The 25,186-nt window shown below is 40.9% G+C and overlaps 1 protein-coding gene across 2 annotated transcripts in view; it reads right to left on the reverse strand.

Annotated features, from left to right (window-relative positions):
• The window catches only part of ccser1 (coiled-coil serine-rich protein 1), a 137,765-nt gene that overhangs the window by 44,402 nt on the left and 68,177 nt on the right, over positions 1–25,186 (reverse strand). For both annotated transcript variants that reach the window (XM_030737563.1, XM_030737562.1), the window contains exons 9-10: positions 24,855–24,932; positions 18,744–18,824 (exon numbers count right to left, since the gene is read on the reverse strand). In XM_030737563.1, coding sequence (XP_030593423.1) covers positions 18,744–18,824; positions 24,855–24,932 — 159 coding nt within the window. The remainder of the gene's footprint in view (positions 1–18,743; positions 18,825–24,854; positions 24,933–25,186) is intronic.

Below are 25,186 nucleotides of genomic sequence, written 5' to 3' on the forward strand. Positions count from 1 at the left end.
TCCCTGCAACATAATATTTTCTGTGCCGTGACTGACATTACAGCATTTTCATACAGCTTGCATGAAAGTTGAAATAAAGTTTTTAATCTTGGCAGATGGTTGACAAATCTTTATAAGAAAAAGATATCTCATAAAGTGCGCCACTCTGAAAAGTTTTTCACTTTGTGGACATCTTGCTGGCTAATTTATTAGGATGGCATGTCCCATTTTTTATAGCACTTTACAGGAAAAATAAGATCCTGTGAATAACATGTAGCTGCTGAGACAAGATATACATTCAGATTTCTTCAAATGGGCTAAACTCTTGATTTGGCACTTGAATGCCCTGTGAGCTTAGAAATGGGAACTATACTGCACAGTGTTCAATATCTGAAATCATGCCATTTATCAAGCTCATCGGCTTATAACAGAAGATGATCTGCACCATTGAATTGCAGTATAAGAAAAATTATCTGTACCACTGTCTTCTGCTTGAACAGATTTTTTTTTCCACTCTGACATAAACCACAGAAAATATTACATTGGCTTTTTCAGTGAACTCCAACAGACAGATCTGCTCAGTTACATTGATTTTAAACAAGAAAAGAGATGATCTTGGAGCCAAGATCTTTCTCGTTCACCATCCCTTTTGGGTGGGATTATTCACGTAGGTATAATAAATAGGCAGCATTCTTGTCTACAGGACAAGGCAGTGCAGGTGGCATTCATCATCACACAGAAGGTCTCCATACTGGGACTTATTTCAAACTGGCTCATCGTACTATCCAACAACTTCACAAAACCAGCATCCATCTGTCAATCCACTTTAAGCTATATGAGACAGTTGTGCCAGATGTTGAGTGTTCAATATGTTTTCTGGCCATTTACATGAGTAAATTCAGTTCAAAGAGTGTAAAAATGACTGATTACTACACGTAATCTTGAACGATTTTGTCAGTTCTAACAGTGGATATTAAACACTGGATTTCATGATTTTGTGAAGCAAAACAAAGAAAGATTAGAGCAGAGCCATGCAGAAATAATCAAGCCCTCGTACCAAGACCCTCTGTGCTACCATCTAGTACATCAAGATAGACCACTACGAGACACAGTCACGTTCAGTCAGGTGATAGCAGAACAGAGACACTCACTCAGTTGTCTCCTTGTTGACAAAGTAGCGCTTCCGTGCGCCTTGATGCCCTGTGAATAAAAGACACGATGACACAAAACAACCAAGAAAAAAAAGAGGGGATCGGAGACAAAGAGGGACTGCATTTAGATCAGAAGAGTGAGACACAATTTTCAACTTCACAGCAATCCTAAAAGACCTTCTCACACTTCCTGCCAGCTTAATATGCATGACTCATGAACTTCTCATTCCATCTAAACACCGCAAACAGGTCGTTCCAAAGTGAACAGGCGTAGTCATTGATGCAAAGCAGCTTACAGTGCTTAGAAAGCTGAATCCTTGTTCCTTCTGTTGGGCCGCATCGTGTCTTGCACTGCAGTTCATTTGTTCATGACTCACTCACTCATACCTGCTCTATACATTGCGCACCTGATACTTTCTTTTCAACGACTTGGCAACGTGCGCCGACTACACATTTGCTTCCTTTTTATACTGCAGAAAAATTGTGTGGTGTTTTGCGTCAATGACACTGGTTTTTGATGAGCAGAACAAAAAATAGAGCTAGTGGGTGACACCACAGCAAAGTGGAGGGTTTATAAATACTGGTGCTTTGTTCTTCATGTTCCCACACAGGCTTGTTCTTCCTGTACCCACACAGAGATTCACTTGCCAAAAACTACAAATGTTATAGCAATTCCACAACAATGTGTTTAAAGCCAAGAGACAAGGACATGATTTTTGGGCAATTGTGTAAACATGTAAGAACAATACCCAACTAACAACATTTCCATGGTTTTTTTCCCTCCACTGTTACCCCTGTTATCCATATTAATGATGTCCCAGCTGGCAAGGTGATATTCTTGTTACTATAATTATTTGAGTTTTTACACTGCAAAACAAAATGTATGAATAAATATGATTCATTAACATTTCTCTTAAGACACAAGAGAAAAACTCTGCTTGTTTATGAAATAATCTTAAAATTTGTTATTTCTTATCATGTTTCAGTAAGTGATTTTTTTTTTTAAACAGGCTAACGTTCTTTGCTGGCTGCATATCATTATTACGGGTCTTTTAGTCTTAATATGATGGTCAGCTCAGGAGCTCCAAATGGATTACTTAATGTGTTGAGGCTTTGTAGTGGTAAAATGTTACATAATCTCCTGTTAACAGGACTTTTGACTGTTAAGAAGGCCTTAATGGTGCCAGTAATGTGTTGCCTTACCAAAGCGGATTTTAAATTGTTTTATTGCTCCTTTTATTTCAAAGTATTATCAAGACAGAGGATGTGGCGTACAGTGTTTTACATGGAGTTCAGTTTGTACCACAGTTACTGGATCACTGCAAAGCCAAAGAAAAGGTTTCAAATGAGTGCTCATGTGCCTCATTTTTACCTTTACCACACACACAAAACACTACACCATCCATCCATCCATTCTCTTCCGCTTATCCGGGGCCGGGTCGCGGGGGCAGGAGCCTAAGCAAAGAAGCCCAGGCTTCCCTCTCCCCAGCCACCTCCTCCAGCTCATCCGGAGGGACCCCAAGGCGTTCCCAGGCCAGCCGAGAGATATAATCCCTCCAGCGTGTCCTGGGTCTACCACGGGGCCTCATCCCGGTGGGACATGCCCGGAACACCTCACCTAAGAGGCGGCCAGGAGGCATCCTAATCAGATGCCCGAGCCACCTCAACTGGCTCCTTTCGATGTGGAGGAGCAGCGGCTCTACTCTGAGCCCCTCCCGGATGGCCGCACTCCTCACCTTATCTCTAAGGGAGAGGCCAGCCACCCTTCGAAGGAAACTCATTTCTGCCGCTTGTATTCGCGATCCGCTTGTACAAGCGACAAGCGGCAAACACTACACCTGTGAGTATTAAACCCTTCCATTATGACCCCCAAAAATAAAAAATGGGCGTGGCGTGGTGGTTAGCACTGCTGCCTCACAGCTAGAAGGTCTGGATTTGAATCCACCTTGACCCCCTCTCTCTCTCTTTGTGGAGTTTGCGTGTTCTACCCATGTTTGCGTGGGTTTTCTCCGGGTACTCTGGTTTCCTCCCACAGTCCAAAGACATGCAGTTAGTGGGGTTAGGTTAATTGGTGATTCTAAATCACCAATTTAGTGATCTCAGCATTCAACACCATAGTTCCCTCCAGGCTGGTCTCTAAGCTGCTGGACCTGGGCCTGGGCCCATCCCTGTGCAGGTGGGTTCACAGCTTCCTGACCAGCAGACCACAGGTGGTACGAGTGGGTCACCTCACCTCATCCTCCCTCACCCTCAACACTGGATCCCCCCAAGGCTGTGTGCTCAGCCCTCTGCTGTACTCACTGTACACCCATGACTGCGAGGCCACGTCAGAGTCCAACGTCATCATCAAGTTTGCTGACGACACTGCTGTTGTGGGACTAATCTCTCACAATGAGGAGACAGCCTACAGGAGAGAGGTCTCCCGCCTGGAGAACTGGTGCCAGGAGAACCACCTCCTGCTCAACGTCAGCAAAACAAAGGAACTGATCGTGGACTTCAGCAGGAAGCAGCAGAGGGACTACCATCCACTTGTCATCAGTGGTGCTGAGGTGGAAAGAGTGGACACCTTCAAATACCTGGGAGTGACCATCTCACAGGACCTGTCCTGGACTCATCACATAAACATCACTGTGAAGAAGGCCAGACAGCGTCTCTACCTCCTCAGGCGGCTGAGAGACTTCAAGCTCCCACTCAAGGTGCTCAGGAACTTTTACACCTGCACCATTGAGAGCATCATGCGTGGGAGCATCACCACCTGGATGGGAAACTGCACCAAGCAGGACTTCATGGCCCTAAAAAGGGTGGTTCGTTCAGCTGAACGGACCATCGGAACCACCCTCCCCAACCTGCAGGACATTTACACCAAGCAGTGCAGGCTGAGGGCCATGAAGATCCTAAAACAGCCCAGCCACCCCGGACACTCTCTCTTCTCCCTGCTCCCATCAGGCCGGCGTTACCGCTGCCTGAGGACTAAGACTGAAAGGTTGAAGAAGAGTTTTTACCCACAAGCCATCCGTCTGCTCAACTCTGAGCCCTAACTGGACCATTATTGCACAGTGTAAATATTATAATTTAAAAAGTGTGTATAGTGTATAGTATATAGAGTATAGTGTATAGTGTGAATTACTTTTTTTTAATTTTTATTCTTCTTATTTATATGTGTGTGTATATAAGGTTGCAGGTACAAAATACATTTCACTGTGCATTGTACTGTGTATAACTGTGCATGTGACAAATAAACACTATCTTATCTTATCTTATCTTATCTAAATTGCCCATAGGTGTGAATGTGAGTGTGAATGGTTGTCTATCTCTCTGTGTTGGCCCTGCGACAGGCCGGCGACCTGTACAGGGTGTACCCTGCCTCTCGCCCTATGACAGCTGGGATAGGCTCCAGCCCCCTTGCGACTATGAACAGTATATGCAGAAGAGAATGGACGGATGGACGGATAAACAAAAAACTAAATAAACTGCTGCTGCTGTTTATTATTGAGCTACTCTGTACACGATCTCTTCAACTTACCAAGCAGAAACAAGCACTCTCTATTTTATAATATCCAAACTAGAGCACAAGTGATTATTGAGACCAATATCAGTGGCGATATTTGATGAATTAGATATCTGATATATCGACAAAATTTTTTTTCTTCAGACACACATAGCATAAGCACATTTCCCTAATATTTTTTGTGTGTAGTTATTTATGTAGATAATATGATAATGCATTTTTAAAATAATCTTGTTTTAATGTCACAACATGTCCCCGATTACTTGTTTCCCTTCTGCCTGACTCTTCTCAGATCACGTGTTGCCAACAGGGAAGTTGCAGAGTGCCCTCTGGTGGCCAAACTATGCAATATGCACACTCATGATATGGTTGAAGCCTGTTTTTCCGCATCTCTCGCTTCCTTTTTCAATTTTGGTTAATCAGCCACTATACATGCAGATGCCGACATAACAGCAAATAAATTTGGTTAATATCAGCTGGTATATCAGCACATATAAGACAGGTCTACTCTATATTCCTAAGGCGTGCACCTAGCAGACCTTTAAACACATGCGTCCACATAATTTTGCTTGTGATGATGAGCCATCTTTACAACTTGATCTTTCAAAAAATAAATAAGTAAAAATAAAAATCACTAGACAAATATACCTACGCTGTGCTGCAGACTATGAGGAACCAGACATATAAAGCCTGCCCTCTAAGACTTGCCCTAAACCAACAAACCTGCTGCAGTATTAGCACTGGTACTAGCTTTGGAGAGCTCAGTGACAGATGTTTTAAGGATTCCTCAGTTTGGTAAAACACACAGACTCCCTGCTCCTTATTGTCATTATGTGATATGTGTGTGTTTGTAGGTACATCCCAATGCACCACCCATACTGGACACCCCTTCTACAGTTTTGTACACAGACTTCAAGCTTCCTCTAGGACCCTTGTAAAAAAGCCACCTTGATTCCTGGATACCAGCTAGATGAGAGAGGGGCCTACAAGCCCTTCTTTAACACCTTGCAGAAGTGCAGTATTTCTGTTCTCTTCTCCCCCTCCTCATCCACTGCAGCACATTGAAAGTGACTGAAGCTCAGTCATGGGACCTGCTGAGCCTTAAATGGCTCCCTACAAAGAACAGGAAGACCACAGTTCACCTCCTACAATAACTTCTCCAGAAGACACAGACATTTAAACAAAGTTTTTCGGCCTCTCTGGCTACAGTTTCCCCTTGCCCTGTTGACCTCAGACCTGCCATATTCATCAGCCCAGTTGGTCTGAGTATTATCAGCACATGGACAGAAATGAGTATCCTCTATATGAGTGGATAAAACAAAAGTTTCTCCCTACGTTTTCATACAGTTGAAAAAAAAACTGCATCTATTTAAAGCAGTGCTCAAAGTACAGAGGACTGGCTGATTGCACACGAGGCCTGTGAAGCATCCATATCAGCCAAATCTAGAAGATACAGACAAGCTGGGCTCTTCACTCTTTTTGCAGTCCAGAACTGCTGCTTAAGGTGAAAAAATCCTTGTGCAATCTGAAGACAAAAGGCTGTGGATACCAACCAGTCCAGTGGGTAATAGAAGTGTTTTAAGAAGTGGTTGCCTCCTTTCTTAAGAAGTAAACAATGCTATGAGTTATAATGCACACCAACTCATACCAGACTCAGCTACATGCAGTAGCATATAGTTGTTTTTTCTTATAATTTCCTGTGCCGTTTCTGTCCATTTACCTACTTATTGCGATCTTATTTACAGTGCATATTAAACATGCAGAGGAAGCCTTCCTTGCCTTGCTGTCTTAAGATACGTCAGTACCTCTTTTAGACTAAACTGTTTCTGTTTAGTTGGCTGTTCATGACTAGCCAGCATTGTTATCTTCATAAAAGAAATAGACAAACAGTCTACAGCAGGAAAAACTGTCTGCCTCAAGTTTTTTAGGAAATTACTGATTTCCTGTAGCAAGAAAGCCTGCTGATCATACTGTTGAGACAATATCAGAGAACCGTGACAGAAAGTCATCTTCCAACATTTCCTCATATATTTTTTCAATATTTCTGGTGTTTGATTCACAGTTACCCTCTTTTTGTTTTGGGTTTTTTTGCCCCGGTTGTCTGAGTGTCTGTCACATCTGCTTCTGTCTGCCTACTGCTTATATTTTTCTCCACAGCTTATTCCTCAGTATTATCAGAGCTACTGTCTGTCACCTCATTGTTCACCTTCACAATCCTTTCATTGTTCAGTGTTTTAGTGTGCCGGGTGCCAGTGGGGGCCTTCCTTGTTTCATGCAGAGCTACCTGTGGGTTTGTTGCTGACCTGTGTTGTGCATGACATCCTACAGTACCACACTCAAAGCATTTCATGTAGGTACAGCTTTTGTATTTAACTTCTAAAATGTGCGCAGGATCATTTAGCTCCATGAAAGGCTGTCTCTGAAAAGACTAAAAATGCTGCAGTCTGGCGAGAAAAGACACGACTGCCTCATTCATCCAAGAGTCATGTGTTATATTCTCATGGCCCACTTGTTCTTCTACAGCCAAGACAACTAGTTTCACTGCGGAGACTTTCTAACAGACAAGGGAGGCGCACCCTCATCAGATACAGCCACTATAACTCAGTGAAATGGTATTAATTTTAACTATGCTGCTGGATCCACACACAATCATGAATTAAACTACTCTTACCTGCACACACAGCTTGAAAGATTTAAAAATCTAACAAAAAATCCTAATGCCTCAAACTAAATCAGCAGCTTCACACACTCTAGCAACTACTCACACCTTCAAACTCCCAGCATGCAGTGAGAGGAAGGCAGAGGATGGACACAATCATTTGAGAGGACAACATGACTTATCTGTGATGAGTGAAGTGTGCACTCATGCACTCATCACAGCACACAACTTCCTTTTCTTGACCTCCCTAGAACTCAGCAGGATGTAACGCAGCCCAGTTAAAGTAGAATAAAAGAGGAACACTGTGAAAAGTTAGCATTAAGTTGTGCTGCTGTGGGACAAAATATGGAGATCAGGAGAAGCATGTAATACAGCATGAACAGCAACGAGGAAGGACAAGGCAGGCTGAAAGTGTAACAGTAATAAAGGAAATGAGGGAGAGGGAGTGACTGAGAACAGAGTGGTATATGGGTGAAAGGCTGATCGTAAAGTTGAGAATGGAGGAAGAGTAAAAGGATATTAAGGAATGGATGAGAAACATGAAGAGAACAGACGTGCGGAACGCCAAGAAAGCACAAAGCAATGACGGGGCACAAACGAGAAAGAAAACAGTTCATTTTAGACAAGTAAGGGATCAAATATGGAAGGACAAGAAGTCAGCTGAATATAAGGGACATAAAGAGAAGAATTTATAAAAACTATAAGTAGGACAGAAAGCTGCATCGCTCACGTGCCTCCTTGTTCTCGCTTCCTTTCTTTTTTCTTTTAGCAGCACCATTACTCAGTAAGGACTAGGCCGTACAAAATGATCTACTTTACAGGAATAGGAGATGGAGACCTACATAGTCACAATCATCACTGGACCCTCCATCCTCTGGCTTAAACTGGCACAGACATGGAGAGCACTGATGCTGAAGATTCATATGGCACTCAGGGTCCCAGACTCCAGGAAGATACATAAAGACCAGTTAGCTGTGTTTATTAGGAGCACTCATTCAAATAGAATAGAATGCCTTTATTGTCATTATACAGGATGTACAATGAAAGGGGAAAAAGGGGTCTGATGATCTATGTCACCATAGCAGTAATAGGTGGATATAAGTATAAGAATACTACACTAAAGGCTTCTTTTCCCACCAGACCCGTTGGATCAATAACTCTAGACAAAAACATCCCAAGAACAAAGGCAAAGAAAAAGGATCAATGATTGTTCTGCCTCAGTTTGTACAAGTGTTGGGGCAATCATTTCATTCGCCTTAAAGGTGACACAAGTTCGCAAGCATCATTACTGCAACTGATCAGTTAACTGGGACTTTTTTTTTTTTTTTGCAATCAGTTTACTTTTCAAGAGCTCACATGGAGAAAAACAACTGAAAAATTTAACACATATTTTGGACCTACTACTTATGATCATATGCAAATAAAGATTTGGCAGGCAGTCCGTCTTAAGGTTGTAATGCAATTCAAGATAAAACATGGCAACAATGAAGAAAATACTGTCAACTTGGCAGTTGAGAACATAAAAGAGGAACAAATTTTTAACCTAACTGTGACACAGAGCACTTGAAAAAAATACAGTATATTAAGTTGCACTTTAAAACTTAAACTGTAAAAAAGACTATACGTACGTCCTGCTTTTCTCAACAAAATTGTTTTCTCAGAAAGCACCTTAAAGGGCTGTCCCCACAGGGAGACATGTCAGCAGAATAAACTTGTCCTTTGCTTCAGGGTTATGCACAGATATATATAAATATCTATTTCTGTTTTTGCTGCCCTGCACTGACATTAGCTGTCAGGGTTGTAGTTATCCAACACATCTAATTATGTCTAAACATTTATCTGCTACAGTTTTGAGCAGCTGTGGAACCAAAGAAACTGGTAAGAAGAAGGTGTACCCAGTAAAGTGTTCAATGAGTGTATATTTATGAGGTTTTGCATCCATCACAAAGTATATTCAAGATGTATATTCAAGAACTCTTATTAACTGTGTTGTTTATGATTGCTTCTGCCATTAACAGTGTGATTCTCAATCCACAAAACAGTTACACTTTTCTCAGCCTAACATATAACATAACATATAAACTCCCTAACATATAAATCTATAAATAATTATGTTTTATAAATATGCCTTGTCAGGTGGTACAGTCTGTGTACATCTGTGCGTGAATGTTAACATTCACTCAAAAAAAAAAAAATGCCACCACATGTGCATAGGTTCTAATCTGAGATTTTCCTTTTTCCTATGAAATGACCCATCAAGCTCAAAAAGATGCTCCTTCTCCACATTAAACATGGAAGAAAAATGTATTCTGTGCCACAGTTGACTGCTTTTGAGATAGTAAACCAGAATGAGAGACAAAGAGGAAAGAATCTGCATGATCTACTTAAATGTTTCTTTATTCAAATGTAATGGCCCACAAACAGACCATAAACGACCCACTCCTGTCATTCTTTTCAGATGCTACTAAGGAGATAGGGGATGAGGAGATGGGTGGGAATGAAGCAAGGGGAGAAAAGGAGGAAGAAATAGGAGGCAAAAGAAAAGTTGCACAAATCTACTGAGAATACAATACAGGAGAGTTGGGGGGGGGGGGGTAAGAAAGGGAACAAGAAAGAGTAAGCTAACTATCAAGAGCTTTTGATCCCATCCATAAAGCGTTCCTTTTAAGAATGCCCATGAAATTAGCTTGGTGAAAGAAAGCAATCTCAATCGATTGAATCCGCTCTAAAAAAAAAAACTTTCAAACAGGCACCATACCTCCAGCTCTTAAGAGTCTCCACAGACATAAAATAGCTCCTCGCCTTTTTCTCTAACCTCCTTCTTTTTTTATACACTTTCTCAGTTTCCCTTTCACCTTACCTGCCAAGTCAACACTGGCACAATCACAGAAAGAGAAATCTTTAAGTGTAGAATAGAAAAAATGGGGTCGGCTCACACCTTCCAATTTGTGTTTGACTGACGCTACAATGCCAGCTTAAAGCTACAGTGTGTTAAATCTCACCACTAGACGTCAGTGGATTGCAGACAGCAGTCAATTGAATTCTGTTTTTTTACCCCTTCCAATCCAAGTGCATAATTGTAGTTACGATGGCTGCTGTAGGACAAACAACTCTGGCTGTGGTTCATCTGTAGTGAGTGTAGGCTGTCAGTTCGTTGTCTCCCTCAGTTGCCAATGTGTCCACATCTATTTACTCTGGAGGGGGCTGTAAAACTTTGTGAAAGGAGTCCAATATGAGTTGATGAGTCAGTAAAGCTCACTTCTGATTGATCACAGCGATACCTGAGATGAGCTCTAGAGGATAGCCTGAATTTTTCTATCAGTACACACTGCTGTTTTTACTGGTGTTAGTGGCTGTTAGCTGGCGTTAGTGAAATGTGAATTAAATCTAACATTGTTGGACTTGGACACTTAGCAAATAAACTCTCACACAATGTGAGAATGCAATCAAACTGTTTATCAATGTGATTTTTACAACACTCAAGCCTAACATTAGCTGGCATAATGGTAGCTTATAACCAGTTATTGTTGTTGTTTAGCAAGATCATTGCCAGTTGTCCAGAGATGGGAGGGTTGCTATGTTAGAGCCCTGACTTCAGTTCAGGAGATGAGGCTTGAGGAGGTGGAAGAAGATGATATTTTATCTTTCCTTTATATTTTCACTGTTTTAGTGAAGCCGATAAAACATAGGTATGATCCTTGATGTCTTGAGTCTAACAGTGCAGACACAAATAAAAATTTGCCTCCATGGCACACCAATGCCTACGAGTTCTCTTCTCCTCCGTTTCCACAAACTGATGCTCGCTCCTATGTATTTTAAATGGATTAATTCTAAGTTTATGAGAATGCTCTGGCCACGGTTCAGTTTGTTGATAACGTGATTACACACTAATAAATTTATATTTATGAGTCGTCTTTTTTTTCCTAAACTCAAAAAATGACTATACCAAAGGCATTTAAGTCATTTAGCCAAGGATCACTGGACTAAATGACTACAGACCTGTGGCACTGACTTCTGTGGTCATGAAGTCATTTGAGCGTCTGGTGCTGTCCCACCTCAAGTCCCTCACAGCCCCCCTTCTGGACCCCCTGCAGTTTGCCTACAGAGCCAACAGGTCTGTGGACGACGCCATCAACCTGACTCTGCACTTCATCCTACAGCATCTGGACTCCCAGGGAACCTACGCCAGGATCCTGTTTGTGGACTTCAGCTCTGCCTTCAACACCATCATCCCTGATCTCCTCCAAGAAAAGCTGTCCCAGATGAACGTGCCTGATCCCATCTGCAGGTGGATCACTGACTTCCTGACGAACAGGAAGCAGCACGTGAGGCTGGGGAAGAATGTCTCGGACTCCCGGACCATCAGCACTGGCACTCCTCAGGGCTGTGTCCTCTCTCCTCTGCTCTTCTCCCTGTATACCAACTGCTGCACCTCTGACCACCAGTGTGTCAAGCTTATTAAGTTTGCAGACGACATGACTCTCATCGGACTCATCTCAGACGGGGACGAGTCGGCCTACAGGATGGAGGTCAAACGTCTGGCGTCCTGGTGCAGCCACAATAACCTGGTACTGAACGCCCAGAAGACAGTGGAGATTATAGTGGACTTTAGGAAGCACACAGCCCCTCTACCCTCCATCATCCTGACTGACACCCCCATCACCACAGTGGACTCTTCTCGCTTCCTGGGAACTACCATCACCCAGGACCTCAAGTGGGAGCCCACCATCACCTCTGTCATCAAAAAGGCCCAGCAGAGGATGTACTTCCTGCGGCAGTTGAAGAAATTCAACTTGCCAGCAAGGACCATGGTGCAGTTCTATACTGCCATCATTGAGTCCATCCTCACCTCCTCCATCACTGTGTGGTACGCTGGAGCCACCACTAGGGACAAACAGAGACTACAGCGCGTTGTGCACTCTGCTGAGAAGGTGATTGGCTGTAACCTCCCATCTCTCCAGGACCTGTACACCTCCAGGACACTGGGGCGTGCAGGTCGGATCACAGCCGACCACTCTCACCCTGGGCACAGACTTTTTGACCCTCTCCCCTCAGGCAGGAGGCTACGGTCCATACGGACCAGAACCTCCCGCCATAAGAACAGTTTCTTCCCCTCTGCTGTTGGACTCATGAACAATTACCCTAAGACTGTTACCACCACCCTCCACAAACGCTGATGACCCTATGTCTATGCACCTGTCTGATTGCACTGATGTACATATTAGTGGAATATAGTCTACATTCTTCTATCTTTTAATTAGTCTCTGCACTGTATATTTTGTAATTTTGTAATATTGTGCTATAGTTATAGCTCTAATATCTCTGTATATTTGCAATTTGTATACTTGTATATTGTCTTATAGTTTTTATACTTATTTGTTTCTTTCTGTAAGCACGAAGTACCGCAGCAATTTCCTAATGCTGTGAACCTGTTCACCCATATGGCAATAAAAACCTTCTGATTCTGATTCTGATTCTGATATCTCTACTCAAAAAGTAGTAAGTACTTTTTAAAAATTATTTTACTGTATCCACATGTTTGATTTGGCCAAGATTTTATGCCAAATGCCCTTCCTGATGCAACCCTCTCTATTTATTTGGGCCTGGCCTGGTACCGCACTTTGAGGACACTGGCTTGGCGGCCCCCCATGGCTGGGTCAGATGGAGCTGCCAGGCAGGAGGAAAAGAGGAAGACCTCAGAGGAGGTACGTGGATGTAGTGAAGGACACGCAGAGGGTTGGTGTGACAGAAGAGGAATCTAGGGATAGGGTGAGATGGAGACAGAGAATCTGCTCTAGCCACCCCCAAAGGGAGAAGCTGAAAGAAGAAAAAGAGTTTTACTGTATCCACAGCATGGTGTGGTTTCAATGCCCTTGTGAGACAGAGCTGCTGTTTGTACTAAACTGTTAAATAAGCTGTTGTAAAATAGAATAGCATACCTTTATTGTCATTATACAGAATGTACAATGCAGAACGAACAATGAGATTGGAGGAAACTGTGCATACTTAGTAGAAGTGTAACTTAATGGGGAAAATGTCAACAAAAATTTTAAATGTCTGCTGGATTTGATTAGTGGTTCCATTTGTGATGTATTTATGTCCTAGTTAGTGCCACCAAGGAGGTTATGTTTTTGGTAGTGTTTGCATGTGTGCGTGTCATTCTGTCTGTAAACACAATAGCTCCAAAGGTTTTCAATGAATTATGATAAAACTTTGTAGGGGTATAGAGTGGGGTCATGTTAACAATACATTAAAATCTGGCTTACATCCACCAAGGTCTTCAAGGTCAACTTTATGAATAACAAAGAAACAATTTTCAACATGTAGAAAGAACTTTATAAAAATTTAAAACATCATATCACATTTGACCTCTAATCTCTCCTTCAAGGTCAACAGATTGCTCTGACGGTCAAAGTGATAATAATGTTATATACAGTAGAGCTATTTATTAAAACTATGTTTCTTTTTTTCTTTTTGTTGAAAACAAAATAAACGATCAAAACTTTTTCACTTGATATTTATTATTAGACATTTAAACAAATTTTACTAAACAATTAAATTAATGCTACACACACTATATCCACATAAATAAAATAATAAGAATACTCAAAATTATGTACAATAAAATGGGTTTTTGCAGTTTTTTCCTGCTCTACAAGCTTCTGAAAGTGCATTTGAAAATAATAAAGAAAACAAAATAAATATGTACAAAATACAATACTATTCTGGCTGCTGAGTTGTGAAACTTGTTTCTTTGGTAGCACTGATGACAAGGATCAGGAATACCAACTATATGACACAAGCCTAAAAACTGTTTTAGTACATGATGTACACAGAATCAAAATCCCAAAGACTGTACTACAAAATAGGCCACCTAATGAATAAACATATTATATATTATAGATTTTTATTTTATTAGTTGCAGATCAAATTCACATTTTCTTATTGCACATTCGCTCACATTCGCTAACCAATTTATTCAGGCAATATTTCATTACACCAAAACTCAAATCAGCTGAAAAAGGTCACGACTGAAATCTGCTCGTTTAAGGATCTATTTTTTTTTTTTAAATATTGCATATTCAATTTGCTTAACTTAGCTGTATTTTGCAGCTACAACTGTAAGAAAGTAACAAGATGAACAATTGGACTCAAAATTAATACAATCAATCATCTGAGAGGACACCCTGACTTGTCAGTGAGAAGTGAATCATACACACTTGAAATCCAAGTAACTCTTTTCTTTTCTGACCTTAGTCGAAGGTCAGAAAAGTAGAATACAAGCAGTACCATGTGAAATGTCAGCCTAAAGTTGTAGTTCTGTTGAGTGTGGGGCCAGGAGCTGTCCCTGGGACAGCATGTCAGAGGCAGGGAAACCAGGGCAGGAGAATCCCTCATGAATTCCTGGAGCTTGGAGAGGAGAGGAGGCGAGGATAGAAGAAGAGAGGAGAGCTTCTGAGAGCTAACTTCTGCACTTTCAGGGGGTCAATGATGAAAAGCAGGATGGGAGAAAGAAAGGACGAGATCCAAGTGAGGGAAAGTAAGAGGACGTTTCAGAAAATAGGGAGCGAGGTAGAGAGAGAGAGAGAGAGAGAGAGAGAGAGAGAGAGAGAGTGAGATGATCGACCCCGTGAAAGTGGTAGAAGCAGTAGAAATAGCTGCCCCACTTGTAGACACACTTTCTGTTGCTAGCAGACTGTCCTTGATGTACTGGGGTAGCTAACCTATATAGGCTTGCGCCATGCTGTAGCGTGCACTCTGTTACTCTTCCCCTCTCTTTTATGCACACATGGTGGGGTGGGCGGTGGGGCACGGGGTAAAATCAGGCCACACATGCTGAAAACTACTGCTGAGTTAAGTCACCTGTGTTGCTAGCCTAGCTCGCTAGCGGGCAGCCAGCTGCTCCTCTAATTAAGGGACAGTCTTCTCAAGGGGCCTGAGCATATGGAAGACTCTATAGTCAGGTAATAGTCTTATAATAGACAGCAAAGCCATACTTTTAAGTACAGCCCAGACTTCCTAAAGCTGGATGAACTGTATTAAAATGATGAGATCACTAAATGGTCTGCCCCTATCATCCCTTGACACAATGCGGTAAAAGAGTTTTAGAATACTACAATACCTCCAATATACCTTCAACACACCAACAGAAATAAGACCTTTGTCCTACGGCTGTTAAATAGACCAATAAGGCATGCTAACATCAATGTTTTCCACCTGTGGAGCAGATGAGACAATTAGCAGCACTTCTTGAATTAAAATGATTACCCACCAATTAATCAAACCATTTCACCTCACAGAGAGGATATAACTGAGTGAATCTTCAGAGATTAAATCTCTCTTTATATGCACTACAACGCAGGAACAAAAGCCGAACATATCTTTCACTACTTGGTGGTCCTGGTGAGGCAAATCAAAGTGATTGTCTGAAATTAGTTTTAATGAAAAGAATTAAAATCAATCAGAAAGTCAGACAAAAAAAATACTAGAACTTAGGGTGTCAAACAACAGTAACTGCTCAATATGAAGTCCCTTCTTCAGACAAACAATGAGTGATAATTCAAGTAAATTCATGTCCCGTTAATGGCAAACCCATACTGATACACAAAATTACACCACACAAGTCATGACAACACACAAAACACACAAATAGCTGCAGTAATGAGTGAATTATACTATATGAGGTATAAATGCAACCTATTTTACTGAAGTTACTCTGACACTTTCAACAGCATTTTATTGACGTTGCTGTCCAAGGCCAGGACTAATGGCTTCACAAAACAAGCACACACACACACACACACACACACACACACACACACACACACACACACACACACACACACACACACACACACACACACACACACACACACACACACACACACAGAAACACACAGAAACATGGGCCTGCATACAAATTTGCATACTAATACTACTGCAAACAGACTACCGCACCTTTATTTGCTTCAACCACCATCACAAAAAAACTGCATGTAGCTTTTTCACACTACATTCTGAGAAGCCCATTAGCCAGTAATGGCAAATGAATGCAACTGTGTAAAAAAAAAAATTAAGTGAAGTAGCCAAGAGATGTATACGACAAACAACTGAGACAGAATGATTCCAGGTATGGTTTAAATTATAGGGTTCAGGATTGTATCATCATACATATGTAGCAGCAAAGTAGCATTTTTCTGAGGCACAGCAAGGTCCCTGTGTTGCCTGCACCTGTTTTGGTGACTCACTGTGCATCACAGAGAAACAAAGTAGGGGGGAGTGTCACTAGCAATCCCTGCACTACACTGCAATTTTGGTGTCAAGATTCACAGAATTTTTCTTCTCTCATGCCTTCCTGTGTGGACCTGGTCATAAGTGCACTGCAGCTACTGTACATGCAAGCTATTTTAGATGGCTAATGTGTGCGAAAGTCCTTTCAAAACTTGTATGGAAACGGGCATATTTTTCTTGTCCGTTTGATTTTTAAATTTCCATTCTCACAACAGAAGAAACATCTGCTAGTACTACATGTTCATAACCCAAAACAGCTTGTTTTTCAATCAGATAAAATAAAGATCAGGCTTCTCACCAGCAATCTTGCATAGTTGCATATCCACTTACCTGATTACCACTCTTTACTGCCATAAAAGGTGGGCATGTATATCAATCTCTAATTTGACTGATGCATACTTTTAAAAGTGCAGGTACACATTGTGATCGCCTTATGCTGTATTTAGACTGCAGTCTATCAACACAATAATCTGACCAAGTAGCCTGATCTGAACCGTGTGGGCTGTTGATTTGGGTTAGGAAGGAAAATGGGCAAAACAGCGAACCATTTAATCTCATAGAAAAACTGAAGCTGAGAAAGACATTTCAAAAAGTTTTTAGGTCTTCCATTACAGTTCTTTGACTTCTTTGAGATTCTAATATAAGCTCCACCAACTATTTCAACTACTGTAGAATGTTTGACTGTGTAATAAAATAAAAAGGAACATAAGACAGCCAGTAAAGTATTTTCCGAAATCGCCACATATGATCTCCTTTCCAATGACATTATGGGTGTCAAGAAAGAGGGCAAGCAGGACTGAGTGAAGAGCAGCATCTGCCATGAGATGCAAGATTAGGTGATTCTCCAATCACAAAATATGTCAGAGTGACCACTGTAACAGGAAAAAAATATATTGTGTCCAAGCCAGGCACAAACAGGCTCTTGTTCTGCCACTGCCAAGACATTGCAAAGTAATCAAAATAAATTCCATAAATCTGACTACTCTGATAATATTCTATAGAATCTTCAAGAGTGAACATGACAGGCTTTTGATGCAAAATTTCTTGGGTCAACAGTACGTAGTGGAGCAGAAAGATATCTGTTGATTTAACCGTGTTTGTTGATTTTACAGCTGCAGTATGTGACTCAAGAGTCTGCACTCCACTGTGTGTTATTAATTACTTTTTAGTCTCGATTTACCAAAGTGGGTTTTTTTCAATTAACACTTTGCTTGAGGTCTCTGCTTCCTCTCTATGACTGCAGTAAGTAACAATACAACTTAAAAAAAAAAATCAACTGCTTTAAAAATAACTCTGCACAATACTTTTTTTTTTAAACAGTATAAGTGGAGTTTGTGAGACACTGCTGCTCATGCAAAATTGTTATCTCCGTTACAATGTCCAAATAATGTATTCAGTTTGCTCTCAAACACTATCTTGTGCGAGTGTGTGTTGGTAAGTCAGTGCGTTGGTATGAAAATTGTGCACCTACTCGCTCACACAAATGCAAAGCATTCCCCCCTTTAACAATGTTTCTTGCCAACTTTATACACAGCAGGATTAAAGATATAAAAGAACCTTGGGAGCAGCAGAGAAGATGAAAAAAAGAATGTTTTAAAAGAAGGAATAGAGTGACAAAGAAACAGACCCCAAAACTCTGCTCCTGTTTCCACAGGCAGCCATTTTTAGACAGTCATCCATTAAGTATGCTATGTTCCCATACTGTCAGCCCCCAGTGAAGCCAAAGAGGCCATGTCAGCTGAAGGCGTTAGGCAGCAGGCAGGTAGGATGCATCACAGCACTCTGAGCACTGTGGGAATTGGAGGAAGAAGGGGCGGAGCAGGTAGTGGACTATAATATGACTGTCACTGCAGTAAAATAGCTTTAGAAAAAAATAAGATGGATTATATATTTAGTTCAACATGAAAAGATGTTCTTTAAGAGATGGGGAAAAAAGGAAAGGAAGAGTAGAGAGTTGGCTGCTGTGACGCAGGAGAAAATGCATTATCACGCATACAATGATAGAAAAATAGGGAAGGAAGGAGTTTGCATTGAAAAGTTTAAAACTAAGTCTAATTTTGTGACTCGGGTGTCTTAAAAAGAAGTGCGCAAAGCGCTGTCTGTGTGTCTGAGTCTCACAGAGCTAAAGTGTGCATATCGTCTGTGAGTGACTCACCTCTGGCCCCATGTGTTCAGTCTGTGTTGTGCGGTCAGTCATTTGGCAGTCTTTCATCGTCAGGGCAGCTTTGGCACTCTCCTGCACAGAAAACAAACACACACCCATCAGCCATGTCCAAAATCTCACAAAACAAACAAACAAACAAACAAAAAAACAACAACAACAAAAAAAGAGAGAGAGAGAGAAGAACATCAAATATATAAATGAGAACAAGGACTCTCCCTGCAGACTTCTGCATTTCCTCCGCTCACAACACTTGGTACAGCTGGCTTGCACGCTCAGTTAGTTATCAAAAGAAAAATTAAAAACTACATCTCTGAACAGCCTTAACCATTTCTTCCCTTTGGCTGCCTTTTCTGATAATCAAAGAGGTCACAAAACTGGGCTGAATTGTAGGAAAACTTTTCTACAGCCAAATATTGGAGCATGGACCTTCAACAAAGTGTACCAGTAGAGACGAATTCATAAAAAGTGACGGGTAGCACTGTCCAGATCACTAAAAAGGTCCCTCTACTAGATAATTAATAGGTTTCCTCGAGCAGATTTACAATGAACCTACAGAGAGAAAAGTTGTGGATCTTTTCCTTTAAATGCAGAACTTTTTACCTTGAACAAGAAGCTACCGACTCCTGTGTTACCTCTATATGATTATTTTGAAAGGGCAGGATGCAAGTCCACTGAAGAACTCAGCACTACTTCCACCGGGAGCATTTTATGACGATGTCACTAATCATTCTGACATCTCTGCCCTACGCTGCTCATGGGTTACAGAACAGAATGGGTTGAAAGGTGCAGTGGCTATGAAATATTGAGAAATTCATTAACCTTGATTAAAATTCATCAACCAAATTAGGACTAGGCGTAAGGACGGGTTTATGGTAAGTACTCTAGAATAAAATGAATTTATGTTATAGTTCTTAACTCAAATATATACTGTCTACTTCAGATTGAGCACAAGTAAGCTGACAGATAGAGTTAAAAATCAGTTTTCATTAATCATGCCTTTGACAACATAAATAGCAAGGAAGGCTTTCTGCAGCTAAATGCTGCAGTTGGAACACGGTCCTTCAACAAAATGCACCAGCAGAGAGAGGAGAAAACTCATAAAAAGTGACAGCTAGTGATGGCCAGCCAGCTAGCAGGTCCTTCTAGGAGATAATTAATAGGTTTTCACTGGCAGATTTACAGATGGAGGCAGAGCGAGGAGAGCATTGGCTATGAGCTGCCCTTTCCTTCAAATGCTGCACTTTAACTTAGCTGCAGCAGGAAAGGTTTCCCTTTTAGACTCTCTCACACAAAGACAGGTACAGACCCCTCCATAATATTCACACGCACAAACTGCACAACTTCATAAATTTGAAGCCACGCCAATGTCCAAGGGCATATGGTGCAGATAAAATAGGGCTAGGCTGTGGCTGCAGTAAGGATGCGGCCTCCATAACATTCACAGCCTAATATTAGACTGTTAGTATGCACACAAACATACAGACTTGTTCTCGTGACATCACACAAGCTGTATATGTTTGGAAATCATATCCAGCTGGTGGCAGGAGCCAGAACATCTGTGTCAGTGAGAAGTGCCAAGCAGATGAATACACACTGTCAGCGGTGATCAGCATCTGTGTGCATTTGAGCATGCAAGAGCAACTGCATACCCTAAACTCTGCATGATGGATCCACGTGTGATGTAGGAGAATGAGAATGAAAGAGGAGAATTTTAATCATCCCAGCAGGAAAATGCTGCCATACAAAAGAAAAAACAAAGACAGATGTGGAGTCGTGGTAAGAAAAAAGGGGGAAAGAACTATAAGAAAAGATTCAAGCATACAGCAAATACAAAGGGAGTCTCGGTCAAACTGGATCCAGACTTGGACTGTTTTTAAATAGGTCAGGTGATATTCTATATTTCATTTTTTCTGATAAGTGAAGCTTAACCCAAGGAATATGCCGGGTGCGTATCTCAAATGCAATTTTGCTCCTTCTTTTGCACAACTTCAAGCTACTATTTCCTTGCAGTGTCTTAAAATGAGGTAAATACGACCTCAGATAATAAAAGCACATGAGATATTACATTGCCATTATTGAGTCACAAAAACGAAGCCAAAACAAAGAAGCAATCCTGTGAAAAACAAAGTGTGGCTTCCATTTGTGCTGCTAATCAAATGTACTTGATTAATTGAACTCATCATTGAATGTGAGCACCTCTAAAAAAAGGAAAGTTTTGCAGTTTGCTGGTCTGGAGCATTCACGTGTGTGTTAACACAGTGCCAAGGAGGAAACACATCAGTAATGATCTTAGAGAAGCAATTGTTGCTGCCCATCAATTTGGGAAGGGTTGTAAGGTCATTTCCAAACAATTTCAAGTCTATAATTCTACAGCAAGAAGGATTATTCAAAAGTGGAAAACATTCAAGTCAGCTGCCAATCTTCCCAGGAGTGGACAACCCAGTAAATTCACCCCGAGGTCAGACATGCAATGCTCAAAAAAAAACTCCCAAGAGCTACATCTTAAGGCGGATTTACAGTGTTGTGTTTACGTCTATTTGTGCCTATGGATAGCTTTGCAGATCGTCGTCTGCTTGTGGTAGCTGTTTACTGTTACCAAGGATCAGTGTCACAAACAACTGCTTTGTGGACTACTCTTGCTCATGGTGCTGTTGTTCCTTGAGCCAGCTGCAGAGAAGTTAAAATATACAAAGAACTAAAAAATGCAGAGTGTCCACTGAAGCCACTGACTTTGTCATGCTCTTTATTTAAATCTTTGATGTTTTTTCATGTTTCTCCCATTCGTGGTGAACTTCGCTGTCACTCCCTTTCCTGCTCCAGCGCACTTTTAAACCAGCCACTACAATTAGAAAAAGACTGAGCAAGTATGACTTGTGTGGAAGGGCTGCCAGCAGAAATCCTCTTCTCTTTAAAAAGAACACGGCAGGACAGCTTAGTTTTGCAAAGCTGCATCTGAACAAACCACAAGACTTCGGGAACAATGTCCTTTGGACAGACAAGACCAAAGTGGAGATGTCTGGCCATGTTCCACAGCACCATGTATGGCAAAAATCAAACACAGCATATCAGCGCAAACACCTCATACGAACTGTCAAGCAAGGTAATGGAGGGGTGATGATTGGGCTTGTTTTGCTGCCACAGGACCTGAACAACTTGCAGTAAATTAGCTGGCCATGAACTCCTCTGTATACCAAAATATTCTAGAGTCAAATGTGACGTCAACTGTCTGACACCTAAAGCTTGGCTGAAACTGGGTCATGCAACAAGACAATGATCCTAAGCACAGGAGCCAATCTACAACAGAATGGCTGAAAAAGAAAAAAAAAATTTCAATGGTCCAGTGAAAATCCAGACATCAACTATGCTGTGGCGAAGTGTTAAGAGGGCTGTGCAAATGCCCCCAAACCTCAATGTACTGACGCAGCAATGTAAAGAAGAGTGGGCTCAGTCTCCTGGTAGTACAATCTTTAGATGGCACAAATCTACTGGAAGTTCTAGAATACATAATTACCAGGTCTCACTAGCTCTTAATGGGGTGCATATAAGCCTTGGTGACTTTATTCAACATATGAATTCAAAAGCAAATGGCTAAGTAAGAACCAGGAATAAGAAATGCTAAAATTATAGTAACTATAAACCACTGAGAATACTGTCACTTTCTGAGATTGGCATTATAATGGTAAGAACTAACTCATCTGAGATTTTTAGTAGATGCATCTATGGTATCAAAATCCTAGGTCACATCCTTCTCGAATCTCGAGTCAAGATTTTCAGAAAAACTTGACCTCTGACCTTAAAATAAGGGTCGCCGAGATTCAAACTTGTCCGAGATTTTTAGTAGATGCATCAATGGTATCAATTTGAGCATCCTGACATCGAGTTATATCTTTCACAAAGTTGAAAGTTAGCCACCCATCTGCCCTACGACAATATCCCATCAGCCTTTTTAGGCTGAAGGGTAACAGTTAGTTCAAGTTATTGGGATGGTATGCAAATATTCCCAGGAGTGGATGTTTTCACACACTGCTTCTGCATTTTGGCTTAGTTTTTGTTAAATAATGGCACAATGTAATATGTCATGTTTTGCTGTTCATCTGAGGTTGTATTTACCTAATTTTAAGACCTGCTAAGGACCAGATGGCATCTTTATTATGTCCTGATATGTAAAAATGTTGAATTGCAAAGCGTTTTTTTGTTTATCATATATGACTTTACATGCACTGCTTTAACTACACACAAACAAACAAAATACATATTTTGCTCAAGGGCACTTGACGTGTAGACTGGATGCGCCGAGCACTAAATCGACAAATTTCCATTTAGTGGACTCATTCTAGCTCTTGAGTCAAGGCTGTTCCACTTATCAACATTATATATACAACTTAAAACAAGATAAGAATTCACCAACAATATCACCATGCAGAACAACAGCTAGTCACCCAGTAAAAATATATATACAACAGACCTCTTTTTCCTATATCAGTAAGAATTAATCCTGCAAGTCGTCTATGGTACATGATTTTTAAAAAAAAGATTCTTTATTTAACTGCATTTTCTTTCAATCCCACTCAGGATTTGAGACAACGCCTCCAGATGAAGTATGTTAAATATTTCATCAGGAGAACCGACTCATCTGAGTAATATACATTTTCTTGTAGGCAACAAACATTTGACCAAACAGATGAATTCTAATTTGCTGAAGTCAGTTGTCCCATTATCGAGACTGAAGGGGAAATGTATGAAGGAGGATGTACATCCCAATGCAAAGGCATTCAATGATGGGGTAGGTCCAAAAATATAATGTATAGGAGGAGGGAGTGTGAAACACTCATGCACAGTGGAGAGACCTGTGAATAAAGGTGTTTTATTTAGAAGGCGTAATGTGAAAAGGCCTAAAAAGGTGTTTTAATGTGTGAGTGTTAAGTCTGTTACACTGCCCATCAACATGAATTTCAGAGAGGAACATTGATGCTACATGTAGTCTACTGCCTGTCTGTCTGCCTGCCAGCCAGGCTGCCTGAAAATTGCTCAATTTTGAGATTAATTCGACATTAGATGCACACAGTTCTGAAAACAGCACAGCGAGAGAGGGAGGAGAGGGGGATAGGTGCTGCTGACAGAAAGGCAGAAAGCAAAAGGATGAGAGTGAAAGAGAGAAAGAGTGGGAAAAAATAGATGCATGTTCCAGAGAATGATCAAACAAACAGATGCCACATGAGACTCAAGTCAGTGGGTTAGACTGGCATCTCTTACAATTCCGCTGTAACACTAGCACATTATTCTACTAAGCCTGGCAAAATGTCTGCATTGCATTACTTTGACAGAATAGGTGACAAATTGCAGACATTTTAATGGCAAATGATGGAAACTTTTGCCGTATGGAGCATTTCTGCAGATGATCTGACAATCAAGCTCCAGAGGAAGGGGGGAAAAAAATGATGATACATTTTGCATTTAAATCTATATTTCATGACAATGGTGAGCACATTTAAAATGGGGGGGGGGGGGTTTGCTTTGCATCTTATACCTCCCTTTTGGCTCAAGTCCCAATAATTTTGTCATTACATTAAGCTGGCGTGAACAAGCAGTTTACATTAACGAAGACAGGCTCTCTGCTGTTGATGCTGTGACTTCAAGCCAACTATAAAACCATTCTCACATAATGTACTCTATTTTTTATGGACAGTCTTTTCTAGAACATCACAAGAAGATGATAAACTGACAAAGCTATTCTAACAAAAGTTGCACTTTCTAGTTCTTTGAAATGTTTTGTTTTTTGTTTTTTAACTTTTTTATTAAAAAAAAGTTGTAATGCTTAAAGGGGAACTGAAAGATTTGTGCTTCAAAGGCAATTAGTCTTTAATTTAGATCCTTAAAACAAATAATTCAAACACATTCAAGCTGCTTTAATTATTAATTTCAAAGTTCTGAAAAACAAAGACAAAGAGACTGTGATAGAAATAAAATATATGAGCAAACCTTCCATGTCTCAAACTTTGAGTTGCTTCTCCAAGTTTGAGACATGGGACATGGGACATGGGGGGGGGTGGGGGTTCAGACATCATCATCATCAAAAATGCAGATAAGTGCAGAAGATCTTACCAGTTCACTCTGGAGTTTGATAATTAGCTCATCTTTCTCTCTCAATTGCTGCAGCAAAGCCTCCTCTCTGCTGGGATCCTGAACACAAGAAACAACACACCATGTTTAACATTATAGGCTAATCTAAGGGGCCATAGTGCCACAAAAGCAATGCATACAGCCAAATACACACTAAAGAGGTGTTTTTGTGTCTTTGTTTTTCTGTGTGATTCTCGGGGAGTTTGTTTTTTTTTTTTTTAACTTGTGTATCTCCAGGTCTTTCATGGGTATTTAAGAGTCAGTTGAGTGTTGTCGGTCTTGCTGAGCTGTGTGTTTGTGTAATAAAGTTGTCG

This window comes from Archocentrus centrarchus, chromosome 9 (genome assembly GCF_007364275.1).
Source record: "Archocentrus centrarchus isolate MPI-CPG fArcCen1 chromosome 9, fArcCen1, whole genome shotgun sequence".
Classification (NCBI taxonomy): domain Eukaryota; kingdom Metazoa; phylum Chordata; class Actinopteri; order Cichliformes; family Cichlidae; genus Archocentrus; species Archocentrus centrarchus.